General features: G+C 38.6%; 1 protein-coding gene and 2 non-coding genes across 3 annotated transcripts; all 3 read right to left on the reverse strand.

The window, feature by feature from the left end:
* Positions 1–1,008: 1,008 nt before the first annotated feature.
* LOC131308992 (U4 spliceosomal RNA) lies at positions 1,009–1,164 on the reverse strand. The gene has a single exon (XR_009194666.1). It is a non-coding gene; the product is annotated as a U4 spliceosomal RNA (small nuclear RNA).
* Positions 1,165–2,675: 1,511 nt separating this feature from the next.
* LOC131308993 (U5 spliceosomal RNA) lies at positions 2,676–2,791 on the reverse strand. Its single transcript, XR_009194667.1, has one exon. It is a non-coding gene; the product is annotated as a U5 spliceosomal RNA (small nuclear RNA).
* A 1,042-nt stretch (positions 2,792–3,833) lies between these two features.
* Positions 3,834–13,706, reverse strand: LOC131307202 (transcriptional elongation regulator MINIYO). The gene is made up of 11 exons (XM_058333612.1): positions 13,615–13,706; positions 13,234–13,541; positions 11,591–12,590; positions 10,798–10,925; positions 10,503–10,687; positions 9,423–9,528; positions 9,080–9,340; positions 8,182–8,370; positions 5,711–8,020; positions 4,934–5,143; positions 3,834–4,214 (listed from the first exon to the last, which is right to left on the reverse strand). Exons 2-11 carry the CDS (start codon positions 13,453–13,455, stop codon positions 4,038–4,040), a joined length of 4,788 nt encoding a protein of 1,595 aa, XP_058189595.1. The 5' UTR covers positions 13,456–13,541; positions 13,615–13,706; the 3' UTR covers positions 3,834–4,037.
* Between the last annotated feature and the right edge of the window lie 2 nt (positions 13,707–13,708).

The following is a 13,708-nucleotide window of genomic DNA, read 5'->3' on the forward strand; positions in this document are numbered from 1 at the left end:
GGGTATTAAATCGGAAGGGGTATTAACCAATACCCTATCCTTTTGGCCAGCCAAACCAAGGCTACAGGGGTATTGATTTTTTAATCCGCCACATTAGTTATTACCCCCTCTTTATACCCCATTCAAACAGGCTCTTTGGGACTTAGTATTCATAATCCAATTCCAATCATTTCTCATTACCAATTTTTTTTATCAATTCAATCTCATTATCTAATCTCATCTTAAGCAAACATGATATTAATAATCTCATAATCTAATTTCATACCAAACAAACATACTCATTATCAATCTCTTCTCATTAACAATCTCTTCTCATTATCAATCTCAATCCTAATCCCATCTCTTTACGAAAATTCTATCCATCTATCACTGTTATCAAACAGGGCCTAAGAAATATGGTTAGGTTTAGGGTTTGTTTGGTACTTATGGAAAAGAAAGAAAAATTAATGTTCAAAAGTTGAACTTGTATAGCCCACAACTTTTCTTGAAAATGAATCCAAATTCAAAAGTTGAACTTGTATAGCCCACAACTTTTCTTGAAAATCCAGGAACAGGCCGAAATACTGCCTGAATGTCAATTTTTGATATTTATAACAATTTTAATTTCTTATATCATTCAAAATATATCTCAAAAAATATGCAAATATTAAAAAACCAATCCCCCTTCTTGTAAGGGAGTCCTTACTTAACTTAAGTAAAGACTTTACATTTCCGGATCAAATTTCAATGATCCAAACTGTTAAATGTGTTCATAATTTTTTCAATCCCTTAATGAGTAATGAGAAATCAGCTAAAAATATAACTGAAACATGTTTAATCCAAACATTTCTCATAAAAACACATTCAGCCAAAATTTGATCAAAAAAATATGAAGTTTTTACTTAAACTAAATAGAGACTCCCTTACAAGAAGCTTGATCAAAATACATCCACTTCCAAATGAAAGTTTACTTACCCTTTCTCCTCTTTTTCTTGTCGTTTATTAGAGAAAATTTAAACTGAGTCGTAGAGCTTTACCCTTGGTTAGAGGGAGCCCTTCCAGAAATTCTCAATGGCCAGGGCCTAACCCAGGCCAAAGAGGGGGTTTGGAAATAGTTTTCAACCAGCAATTGACGTGCCTTGGTTATTACCTCATTAGCTACGTCATTGCCCCAAGCGCAAAGATACAATTCTCGGCTGCCTCTTCCTTGATTTATACTACTCCACTGCAAGGCTTTCTCTCACACCTATCTCAATTATCGATGTGGGACTCCCTATTCACTGTTCTCTTTCCCCACACTTTTCTCCCCTCCATTTTGGAAAAAAGACTCTGACTTTGTTCCAATTCTACCGATGAGATTGAGACACAACACATGTTACGTGCATGTATCATTGACGCTTACAAGAGAGATGTGACTTGTAATTAATCTCACCTAATTTGAAGATGATTTGGAACTGGAAATTTTCCCCTTCCAATAAGGGAGTTGCTTGTTCTGATTTTGAAAGGAAAACATCAAAGTACTCTTGCACCATCTCTTGTCTCTCCTCTCATTCGCAATACAATGCCTTTGATGCAGAATTAGACTTGAAAAGTAAATGAAAGCAGGGATATTTTTTTATTGAATTCTATATTCATTGTGGAGTTTTGATTTCGTCAAAATAAAGCACCAGTATTATCTGAAAAATTAATTGAGATGGAACCAGGAGAATATGCGAAGTTCAATATGCGAAATCCACTGCAACATACATGAGAAGTAAAACACTAACTCAAATTAAGCATAGCCATATTGGAACGGCCTATTCAGAAGTCACAAAATATGCGTATGTATCATGTCTGTAGGATTTATTTTAAAGAAAAATTCTTAACCTCATCAATTCTTTCAACTACTTTAAAATTTCATACGGGACAATATATATTCCCAAAGAATGGATACACAGAATCAAACGAACGAAAAAATAATTCAGTATAATTGCTTAAGAAATTTTTTCTTATTTTATAATTGTTGACATGCCCCTTAGTATTAAAAATGTATAAGAGTAAAAAAAAATTAATTCTTCTCACTATTTTTTTACGCTTGTAAATTACAGTTCCATTGAAGAAAATATTATACAAGGCAACAAGAAGACATACCTACTCTAAATTTTCATTTGGTTATTGAATGAACCTTCAAATAGATTCTATCCCTGTAGGGGTCTTTTATAAAGAAACTTATTTTCAACTTCTTGTGTAAACATAGTGGGTTCACTACCATTCCAATATTCCATGACAGGTGGTGGATGAAAAAAAAACAATCCGTCGCAAAAGGATCGGGTTAGGAACCAAACTGATCTGCGAGCAACCCTAATCCAGATGTAGCCATAGATAGGATGAAAATTTGGACTAATAATCGGGGAACTTTGGTTTTTTTTTTTTGTCTCACATACGTCCCAAAATTAGTAAAATGGCCAATTTTATTTTCGAGAAATGATTTTTTTCCATATTTTGATAACCACATTTTATTCGTGATAATACTACCTAATATTTTCCATCTTTATTTTCTTTATCCAGTTACAAGGTATCTTACCAGATCCATCATTCACATACTCAATTGGATTCGGGAACGTATTTCTACCATTACAATCTCCGCCCGAGCAATCAATCACCGCCACCAATATATTCTTACTACTGTGAGCAATTTTGAACTATAATTGTAGGGGACCCACCCAAAGGTAGGCCCCTCCAAAAAATGGCGTATGCCGCTTTCTGCGGCGAACACACGGTATTCTTTAGTAAAAGGCGAAAGAATAGTTCGCTTTGTGTTCACCGCGCGGCTGCGTGCCAAATTTATATGGCCTTACTTCCTTTTTGTAGTCGTTTCGTTGGCTTCTCTTATGTTAGCCACTCGATGTGGGACTGAACTTGTATTTACACTACAGAAGCAAACAGACGCCCTGCCCTGTCTGTTTATGGACCGCAGCAGTCTTCTCTTTTGCCCATTGATTTGAGCTGATTCCCTACTACTTATGAATCAGGATTGGATCTGATAAAAACCTGGGACATTGAAAGTATTGGTTGACGTGTAAATGATTTCGGTTGCTCAAATAGGGAGGTTAAAGAATCAAGGAAAGACACACGATTCAAACCTTCGCAACATCTCTTCACACGTCAGTAATGGAATTGAACAGCTTTTTGATCGCTTCACATTTGTATGATCTACTCAAGTCTCAACTGAGCCTCACTCATAACGTATGCCCATCCTATTCCCTCTCCTCTTCCTCTTCTTCTTCTTCAATAACAACATCTAGAATTGCTTTCCCTTGGGAATTTTGGAATAGCTTCTCTATAGTCTTCTTCTTCTTCAATAACAACATCTAGAATTGCTTTCCCTTGGGAATTTTGGAATAGCTTCTCTATAGTATTTCGCCAGGAATTACTTATCTGGGTCTTTGACCAGAACAAGACTCAAATGATTACATATCATGAGATAAATTATTTGGATCACTTCAGATTTCTTTTTGCTTTTCTTTTCCCTCTACAAGTAACTCCCTGATGGTTTGGATAGGTTTTGGCTCATTGGTGGGGAAAATTTCAAGAAATAGTGAGATGGCAATCTGGAAGAAGAACTTTATACGCTCCCCAATCTATATAACTAACCGAATAGGGTTAAACAGAGACTTTTTTTTTTACCTTTGGAAAATAAGGAGAAAAAGAGGGGAGAACACGCTGAGCAAATGAGGAAAAGATGCTTCCAATATTTTGCTTACATCCCCCCAAAGGAAAAAACTCCAAGATCGTCACTTCAACTAGTTCACCTCAGACTCTAACATATGCGCTAACCGTTTCTCATGAAAGTTACAACACCCACACTCCTTCAGTTTGTTAAAGAGAGAACTTTTTTTTTGATCATCAAAGAGAGAACAATTGAGTCTTTACAGAACTGTAGGGGAAGCTAAGAAAGCAACAAAAAGGCGATCTCTTCAACGTTCCCAAACCTTTGACCAGGAGTAAACACCACCTGACCAAGACATTTCTCAACATTCAAACAGCATATACAAATGAACTTGACTTAGTTAACAACTTCACAATTTTCTCTGAAAGGACAACTTGAGTGTCTCTACATCACGCAAGAGTGAGGAATTTCCTTCGCAAGCTTCTGTTAATATCTTGAATCTTCGATCAACTTCGTGCATATGCATAGACGAACAACCTTCCCTTTGTTCGGGCTTTTGGTAATGAACAAAATCCAACATCATGCCCTATCATTGCATTGCAAAGAAAAACATAAACATGAAGCTCAACACACTGAAGCTCTTTAAAAACAAGACAGAATAGGAGAAAAATGAGAATAAAGATGAGAATTATGCCACAAAATGATTATCATGCATATGATTCCTCGGAACTTCCTTTCCCCTTTTGATATAACTCGGATCATATGATAATCGGTCTTGCTATTGTCAGCCCACTGGACTAACGATAAACACACTAAAAGACAAGAAAAATACGTATTTCTGTGCACTTTTTACATCCTTTAATACACATTCACACACCTACTATCGTCAGCCCATTGGACTGATTTTAGAATTTTCCTATGACAATATAAACAATTGCAGACGAATATATCGGTGACAATCGTTGAGTTAAGGACACAAATCATTTAAGGACACAATAGCTTTGGGAGGAGGGAGGGTTCAAAAAAGAAGAACTAGAAAATCTGAGGCGAAGAGCAGCTTTGACAATCGTCGAGTTAAGGACACAAATCATTTACTAACGAGCCCCAACTCACTCCCAAGTGAATAGGACCAGAAAAAGGAGCCTACAAGTGAGAGCTGAAATGAATTCGACACAGAAAACATCTTTACACAATTTTTGCCACTGTAGTTTCAAGGTTGGCAGGTTATAATGCATGGCGAAAAGTTTGCCCATCCATGGGTTCAGATGCATATGAAGTTCACCAGTTCTCAAATAGTATGCGTACCTCATGTTCTGGTTTACGGGAATAATTGCGCAGGAGAGACTTCACAAGCTTATTTCGGAGTGATAACTTTTCACTAGTGAAACAGCAAAATATGAAACAAGAAAGATGATGCAAAACCAGAGTAAAAGCCATTGATCCTCGAGTTGAAGCTCTGTCAAGGGCACCAGAAACCCATGACTTCAAATACGCCTCCAAAATTCGTTCATTAACCTGTGCAGAGACTAAATATCAGACTGCATACTTTAATCAAATTTGTTGCCCTTGGGACATATAAGTTCTAACTAATAAAGCACAGTTTATTTTACTTCCCCGATTATGATCTAAAAATAAATAGAAGATGATAAATTATCATGTTTGAGGAGCAGATAAGGTCCTCCACTAGTCCTTTTCGAGTGTTTGATGGGTTTTAAATAATGGAACATCTGGTGGATATACGCTCATCGTGTGACTGGTTCAAAACTAAAATACAGCATAACTCCGGTAAGATATCATTCAGAAAGTTGCCAAAGAAATGACTTTGAATAAAAGGTTGGAAAATTTAACTCTCTTTGTTTCCAAGTAATTCATAAAGAACAGACGATTGAGTAAGTTCGTTGTGAGTTCTGAGGTACCAAAATAATTACACCCATTCATGAATCGCACTGAATGTGGGAGCTTTGTGTGAAGGAAGATTAAGTAAACATGGCAATGCAACCAGAAGTAAATTAGAATGAATATATGCCAGATTCTGTGAATACTTTTGATGGTGTACCAGCAGAAAAAAGTTTGTAATATTACCTCAACAGGTTCGAGGTACCCTTCACCCTTGGTGAAACTGTTTCCCAAAGGCGGCAAAAGTTCGAGTACACGAGCATTAGATAGGGCATTCCAGGCTGCAAGCCGAATAGAGCTTTCAACACAACGGTGCAGATAAATCACAACTTGTCGGCCGTAAATCAAATCGCCATAAGATGCAGCAGCAAACTGCTCCACAAGAGTTTCCATAAAAGTAGAGTAACTCTCGTGTAACTCTGATTGAAAACACAGGAATTCCACACTGTTCTTTTCTCCTGTTTGTGCTGAGAATTTCTCAGTTCCCTCGAGAATGACTTCTTTGCTTTTACTTAACCATGACTCCTGAAGGAGCTTCCCGTAGACCTCTTGCAAAGCTTCATACATATCTCTACTCTTCTCCTCTTCAAGCACAGCCATGCCACCAAGTAAGGTTACAGACAGCGAATGCAATTTCCAAGTTAGTGGTACTCTCCGAACAGAGCACTCAATCTCAGGGGCAACAAATGACGACATTACTTCAAGTCCTAATAGGAAAAACAGTCCAGCTTTAGCAATTTCAAGGAAATCAGTGTGGTTCTCCACTTTATTATTTCTACTAGGAATTGAAGGATCAGCATGTTTGATGCCATTGATAGTTGAGATTGGACTGAGAAACCAATGCATGGGAAGAGGCAGTCTCTGGTGAGCCCATTCTACTGCCAAAGAAGTGCAGTAATCCTCTTGACCTGTCATATTCGCTATGTCGAAGTCCTCATGAATTGTATCCAAGACATTGCCCTTCTTAGATATCTTCTTCCCAAGACCACTATTTCCATCCGATACTTTCAGCTTCTTTTTAACAGTCAACCATCTGCTTCGGAAATGAGAAGCCAAAACCTTACTAAAGAGCTGGTAGTCCTTTTCCGTATAGTCCCAACCAAACGGCTTCAAATCCTTATCACGAGTAATGAAATGCTGAATACAGAGATCCAGATACTTTAGAACAGGGACTTGGAGCAAGGTATCCAATGCCTTCTCCATTATAGATCCATCCCTTGGTCCTAGAATTAAGCATACACCAAAGGCAGAATTTATTCTTTGCATAGTAAATTCCATATCTTCAACTGTCAGCAGATCTTTAGCAGACACAATCTGAAAGACTTCTAGCAAGGAAATAAGCAATCCTGCATCTGTTTGGGCCAACAAAACATCTTTAGACCAAAACCCTCCACCAATAGCACCCCAACCCAGTCCAACCCCTGGAGCCGGGCCACCTCTTCCAAAGGTCTCAATTGACTGTACCCATTGCCACTCTGAATTGATTAACTTCATGAAAGTAGTTAGTGCATTTTGCATCTCAGGAATAGATGACTTAACTATTCCACCTGAAAGTACCAAATCTTCTCTTGATGAACTGTTGCTGTGAGCTAGTGGAGTGTGAATCACAGACTTGGCCAGTTGGATTAATTCATCAACAGAAACAACAACTCTTACTAATTCATGAAGGCAAAACACAGAAGCAATTGATGATTCATGTTCACCTTGGTGTCTCAAATGACACAAATACTGGATAAAAGAGCAACCATGTTCTGCATCTTTCAGCCCTGAAAAGCTCAAATACCCATTCTTAATGATTTCAAGTCCAATCTTAGGGACAAACTCAGGCAGCCACGGCAAAAACCCACCAGGTAGGCTGATTGCATCCTCTGGGATCACTTTATCCAGCACACCAGAGAGCATGTGCAGGGCAGCAGAAACTACCCATAAGGAGGCATTCATTTGTAAATTCTGGAAATTAGAACTACTCTTATGTCCTTTTTGCCACTCAAAGAAGTTAGACATGCATGGATTGCTCCTCAATGCTGTCCATTTTATAGCTAAATCAACAATCGGCCCAACGTGGACCCAGCACCAAGACTCCAGTTCGTCAGCAGCCACCTCAGATATTTGATTGCTTACATGCATATGTGAATAAAAGTTTGGAAGACTTCTAGTTAGAGCCCCCAAAACAAGGAATGCTTCTTCAGTGATGGCAGCAAATTCACCAAGAACATCTTTTTCGATGAGTCGTTCAAATGTAGGTACGTTCAACCACAAGCAGAGAGCAGGAAAGAAATCTGAAAAGTTGGCTACGCAGAATCCATATTGGATGCAGACCTTCCAGAAGCGCAACTGCTCAACCATCAATGCCGAGGAGAGTTTACAGTTCTCCCTTCCCAATTCTATCCACCGGTCAAGCGGGGGTGCATGTTGATACAAATGCCATGTTGCACTCCGGAAAACTCCGTTTCTTATAAAATCAACACAATTCTTCTTCTCAGATCGAGCCAACACCTTATTGTTCATGGAGAAAAATAGAAAAACAAAGGCACTAGGGTAAGTATACTCCTGTCAAATGCCAAAGCAACTGAATTCGACCTATATAACCATATAAACTCATCACAAGAGTAAAACGCATAGAGACACACTATCTCAAAGCAAAAGAAATGGCTTACCCTCAAAAGGGCAATTGATTTTATCTTAGAAGCATTAACTTCCATTGGGTCTTTCGTAGTAAATCTGTCCACAACTGTTTGAACAAGCCTTTGGTACTTCATTATTGCCCTCGCACCAGTAGGAGAATGCCTTGCTATTGCAATAAGTATAGAAAGTAAGCATTCTTCCAATGCGTCTGAAGGGTCTGCCTGGCAATTAATACCGTGTAAGACAAGAGAACCGATAATGATATAGCAGAAAGTCAGAAACAGGAAGCCTAAAAGGAACATGTTAAACCAGGGAAGTCTAAACCGTAACTATATGTTTCAACCATATCTGAATTACCATAAAACTGCTGACATCTCTTGAAGCAAATTCACAGGTGTACGACTATTGCCGTTATGGACAGTTACCATGCTTGGAGCTTCATGGTACAAACTTGCACTTATGGCAATCCAATTGCAATTTACATAGTAAATAAAGAATTCACCTCACCGACCGAAGAGGTGCATAGAAGGAACAATCACGTCATGTCTTTATGCCACTGCCACTGCCACGGAAATGTTTTTAAGTTTCATCTATTTATTTCTTTACTTTCTACAATCACATCCAGACAGAACCTTTAGACCGCCATCCTCTGGCCATAAATATATGTAGCCAATTCGGTCAGTCTCTCTTTTGGAAGAATATACAGTAAATGGGAGTCAACTAGTTCTGTGCCAGGAGAAGTTTGAATGGCCAGAATAAATCAGTGAAAATCAGAGCAACATAAGCTAAACGGAAAGTTGTTAGGCATGGAATTTGCAGGAGATCCCTAGTTTCAGAGAGCATCTGTCTTATGAGTATAGCTTTGTGAATGACTTTGAAAGTATTTAGGAAAACAAAGAACCTCCAGTTACAAACTTACATATACCTTACCTCCAAGAGATAGTGAATCCTTGGAAGGATACCCATTCTAACCAAACCTGCTACAATATCTTGACCAGCTACAACCACATCATCCTGAATAGTATGTTCATCTTCAGTCTTGTCATTGTCAATATCCTCACCAAAAGGCAAAATATTAGAAGGTTTAGCATTGTACTTCCAGAAGCCACCCTGAAGGAAGCCATCCTCAATATCTGGTCTACTTCTGAATATAGGAGCAGTACATATGTCCTTCAGGTAAGAAGAAGTTTTCTGAAAACAAAACACAATTGAAGTGAGTGTATAATATTTCTAGAGATAGTAAACAAAACACTCCCGGGAAATTTTAAGTTACCTCTGAGATTTCAAAGAATCTCTCAGTGGTATCAAAGCTCAATACGCCCTTAATAACTTTTGCACAAGCCAAAACAACTGAATTGTGGTTATCATCAAGTGACATCCTACAAGACAACCACAAATACATTCAGAACGGAACAAGGCTCCAAATTTATTAAACTGTTATATTGAAGCTAATACAGCTATCTTTCAAGATTGCCAAATTTACATCATGTATTAAGAAAACTGTACGATAATACAGTCACCTTATGGGTCCGGAACTATAACCGGAACACAATACGTTACATCTTTAGAATGTAGACTCCATCCAACATGGAAGAAAACATCAATATTAACCGAAAGTAAAGTTTTTCGTTACTCTTTTTTCCTTTTGGTGCGTGAAAGGATCTCCTAAATTCCTGAAGTTTGAGATGTCTCAAGAAACCTTACTTATTTGGATTGTTTTTTTTTTTTTGGTAATGTAAACTTTTATAACCAAAAACCATAGTACAAAAACCAAAGGGGCATTCCCCTGCAATAAGCATACAAGCAAAAACCTGAGACACACTACCTGCTCATATAAGCAGAGAAACAAGAAACCAAGACACTGCTAAAGTCACCCCCAACTAGAAATCTAAACCAGGATATTACAAGAGACATTCCAATCCTGACACAGCTGCTGGTTTTGGATTGTTTCGCTGATTTAATCATTTTTATTTTTTTTTTGCCTTTCCATTTGGAAAAAACCAATCTTGATAACTATGCGTACTTTCTATGTTCATCAATGCATTCCTGTTGATCAATAATACAGCCAATACTGCGTAAAAAACAATGATACTCAAATGATTCGAGTCAAATAACATATCAGCAAGTACGACAAATACAGACATCAAGCTAAAGACATTAGAACTCACATCCAGGTAATAAAATGGTGAACCTTTTTCCAAGCAAGTAAGCACAATAAGTATATCTGAAACCAATACATGGGCATACACTAAATTTAGAGGATGGGGTTATAAACAGTATTCATTAAATATAGCAACAAAAATCAATTGCGATCAAGTGTAATCAGAAATACTAGCAGGACAAGAGGATTCACCTTAGTGATAAAGCAAGCTCAGGTTCTGGGCCAAGTGCATAAGCCCACACAGCGGCCCAGTCAATAAACCTGGTGATGTTAGCAATTTTCACGTTGTAGCAAACTTGGTTTTGACTGATTTTGTGCAATGCTTTATCAAGCACAGATGCAAGCAAATGCAACGCAAGAGCACGTTGGCCAGGAATCTGAAATTTGCAAATTAAAGGAACAAGTCACGGAAAAGTTCAATGTATGAACGCTTCTAAAGAAACTCCAAACCAAAACACAGGTAATGCCAAGATAAACATCAACTAACCACACTTCTAGTGAGAGCTATTGCTTCTTTGATAGTGTAACCTGCTGCAGCAGGGTCTCCCTCAGTTCGAAGTAAGTCACGTTCAGAAACATTGTTGGCATTATACCCAGTTTGAGTAGATACATTACCTACAATATGATAAGTAAGAAAGACAGATCTGTAAGCAGATATATTAGCAACATAGATGATAAGTGGCATAGAATATAAATTCATGGGAGGAATTATGCATCGTAATACGAATCATTACCAAAGAAACAGATCGAAAAACCCATAACACGTAAGTTAGTTGACTTATAAACAATATTCTCACTGTGCCACAAAATGCATGAGGAATAGCAAACAGGCAAAGGAAGCATAAAAGTGACACCCCACACTGTAACTAAATAACAAAAGGACCAACAAAAGCATTTGATAAGAAAACAAGTTCCTCGACACATCCTCAAAATCGACATCAGGGAAGAACGTGCTAGTGTATCATGAAGAACAAAATAAATAACTTGTTCCCAAAATCTCAAGTAGTCAATAAATGCTAATTAACATGTACCTAAACAAAAGTTGACAAACATGAAAAACCCACAATTTCACGAAAGACGAACTGAGAGAGAGAGAGAGAGAGAGAGAGAGAGAGAGAGAGAGAGAGAGAGAGAGAGAGAGAGAGACATAATATTCACGACTGCAACATTAAGGGAAATAGAGAGAGAGAGAGAGAGAGAGAGACATAATATTCACGACTGCAACATTAAGGGAAATATCGAAATTTTAAGTAGAATGATAGTAGAAGAAATTGTCTTACCAGCCTTTGTTACCTGCACAAAATCAGTTTCTACAACATTACCATCCAGTGAAAACCTTAATTCCCTAACAGCCTCAACTCTCTCACTCCAAGAATCCCACAAACTGCAATTATCGGGGCTCAAATTCTGCAAGCCATTATAACCCGGCCCCGGTCTTGTAACTGTTGAAGCTGGTGTTGTCCCGGTGTGGGAGGTGTCACTCACATAGAGTGGAGAACCTTTTGCTTCTTCTACCAACTTTGTGTCATCCCGCATAGTATCTACCTCTCCTTTGGTAGGCATGTCTGAGATGGAGCCTGTTTGATTCTTCAATTTGTTTTGCCCACGTTTTCTTAACGCCTCGATTACTGCCGGACTCATCTTCTCCAGTATCTCAGCCTGTGCTTCTGCAATCTCATCAGCTGACATTCTTTCTAAACGGGCACGATTCTCAGCATCAATACCTCTGGAGTCTTGTTCATTCCCCATATTGATGGGAGTATAGCTGGAAGTTGAACGCTTTGACATATTTTGCTTCTCTGTATCCACTTGCCTTTGCCTTTTTGACACCTCTGGCAATCCAGGTTCCATATCCTCCATAATCTCCTCCCTTATTTCCACAATCACATCTTGTGACACTACCGATCCGGAATCCATCTCCTCCATGAAAACATCTTGTGCCTGTGAAGTATCATCAGGTGGCATGTTCTGTGACAACACATGATTCGCAGTGCCAATAGGGCTGCTTCTTTTATCTGATTTTTCAGTCACTTCATTAGCCTTCTTCTGTTCTTTGGATTCCAAAAGAGGCTTATCTTGTTTCTTTTTCTGAGTAGGAGATGAACTATCACTCGTCGCTAGCTCTTTCAACCGACTAAAATCCAACCCTTTCTTCTCTTTCCTTTGGACCGGATTAGCAAAAGCTGCAGCTAGTGGACCAAACTCCATCAAATCTTCTTCTTCTTCATCCTCGTCATCACCACCACCGCCACTGTTTTCACTCCCTCTTGGGGCCCCATGCTGCAAAACAAACTCTTTTAACAATCTACAAATCTACCAACAATACCACGAAAGGAAAAAAACAAAAGGGTGCTCCAAATGCTTCTCTTTAAGAATCAGGATTGCAAATATTTTGGGTTGTTTCTGTAATTATGTCATATTGGTAGCCAGGTACATGACACTTAACAAAACCTTCCTTCCCTTGCTTTGCCGCATAACTAACATAAGACCCCAACCACGCCCATTCCAAAACCGAACTTCAATCCACAGTTTTCTGGTTTGCAGCAACCACTTTTTACTTGTCAAACTTCATATTCACACCTCAACAACATGAGATTGTTTACATAATGATGAAAAAGATACAATTCATATCCCTCTTCATTTCTCATATCTAATCAATAGCAAAAGCTACATAATGTGCCGGCAATTTCCCCCCCGCTCCCCAGGGAATTAAAAAAACAACAGCTTTTGAGTGCTTCTTTATATAGAGAATATTTTCTCAAACTTATTTTCCCAATTCAATCAGTAGTAAATTATCATCTCCTTATTGTTCGTTTAGTTTCCTCGCAAACAAGCGGAAGCAAACAAATAGAATTAGTAATTAAGTTAAGTTCGAGTGAATTAGGTATTGTGCTCGATAGCTTTAGAAGAAGGGTAGGCTTACAGGGCCATGAGAGCGATGACGAGCTACAGGGAAAGGGAGAACGGTGGGGCCAGGGGCCGGAGGCGGAGCAAAGGGCTTGTTTTCTGAGAAGAAACCCTTCTCGACTATGCCACCGACTAAGGCGGAAGCATCATATTCTGATATCTGAAGCGAGTTGGCTCCAAAACCCTTTCGCCGAGGGGGTTTTTGAGGGATGTTTTTGCCTACATTCGCTTTCTCCATCGAAGAAGAAGAGCCTTCTGTTTACCACCTCAGAAACCCTCTCCCATGGTTCCAATTCAGAGCATATTAGATACAGAATGGAAGACCTAGCATGGAAAACATGAATTTCAGCACCTAAGAAGATGAAAATTAACTAATAAGCTTCAATTCAAGGCTAACCCTAATTCCCCTTTCTTTCCTCTTTCTTCTTCTTCCTCACGCTAGTCTCTCTCTCTCTCTCTCCCTCTCCCTCTCTCTCTCTAACGTTGAACAA

Source organism: Rhododendron vialii, chromosome 11a (assembly GCF_030253575.1).
Source record: "Rhododendron vialii isolate Sample 1 chromosome 11a, ASM3025357v1".
Lineage (NCBI taxonomy): Eukaryota > Viridiplantae > Streptophyta > Magnoliopsida > Ericales > Ericaceae > Rhododendron > Rhododendron vialii.

Excerpts from the sequence above, each read along its gene's own strand:
- LOC131307202 (XM_058333612.1), bottom strand. The coding sequence starts at position 13,455 with ATGGAGAAAGCGAATGTAGGCAAAAACATCCCTCAAAAACCCCCTCGG. Across the intron at positions 12,591-13,233 it reads GTCATCGCTCTCATGGCCCT|CATGGGGCCCCAAGAGGGAG; the intron begins GTAAGCCTACCC and ends TTTGTTTTGCAG. Across the intron at positions 5,144-5,710 it reads GGTACCTCGAACCTGTTGAG|GTTAATGAACGAATTTTGGA; the intron begins GTAATATTACAA and ends GTCTCTGCACAG.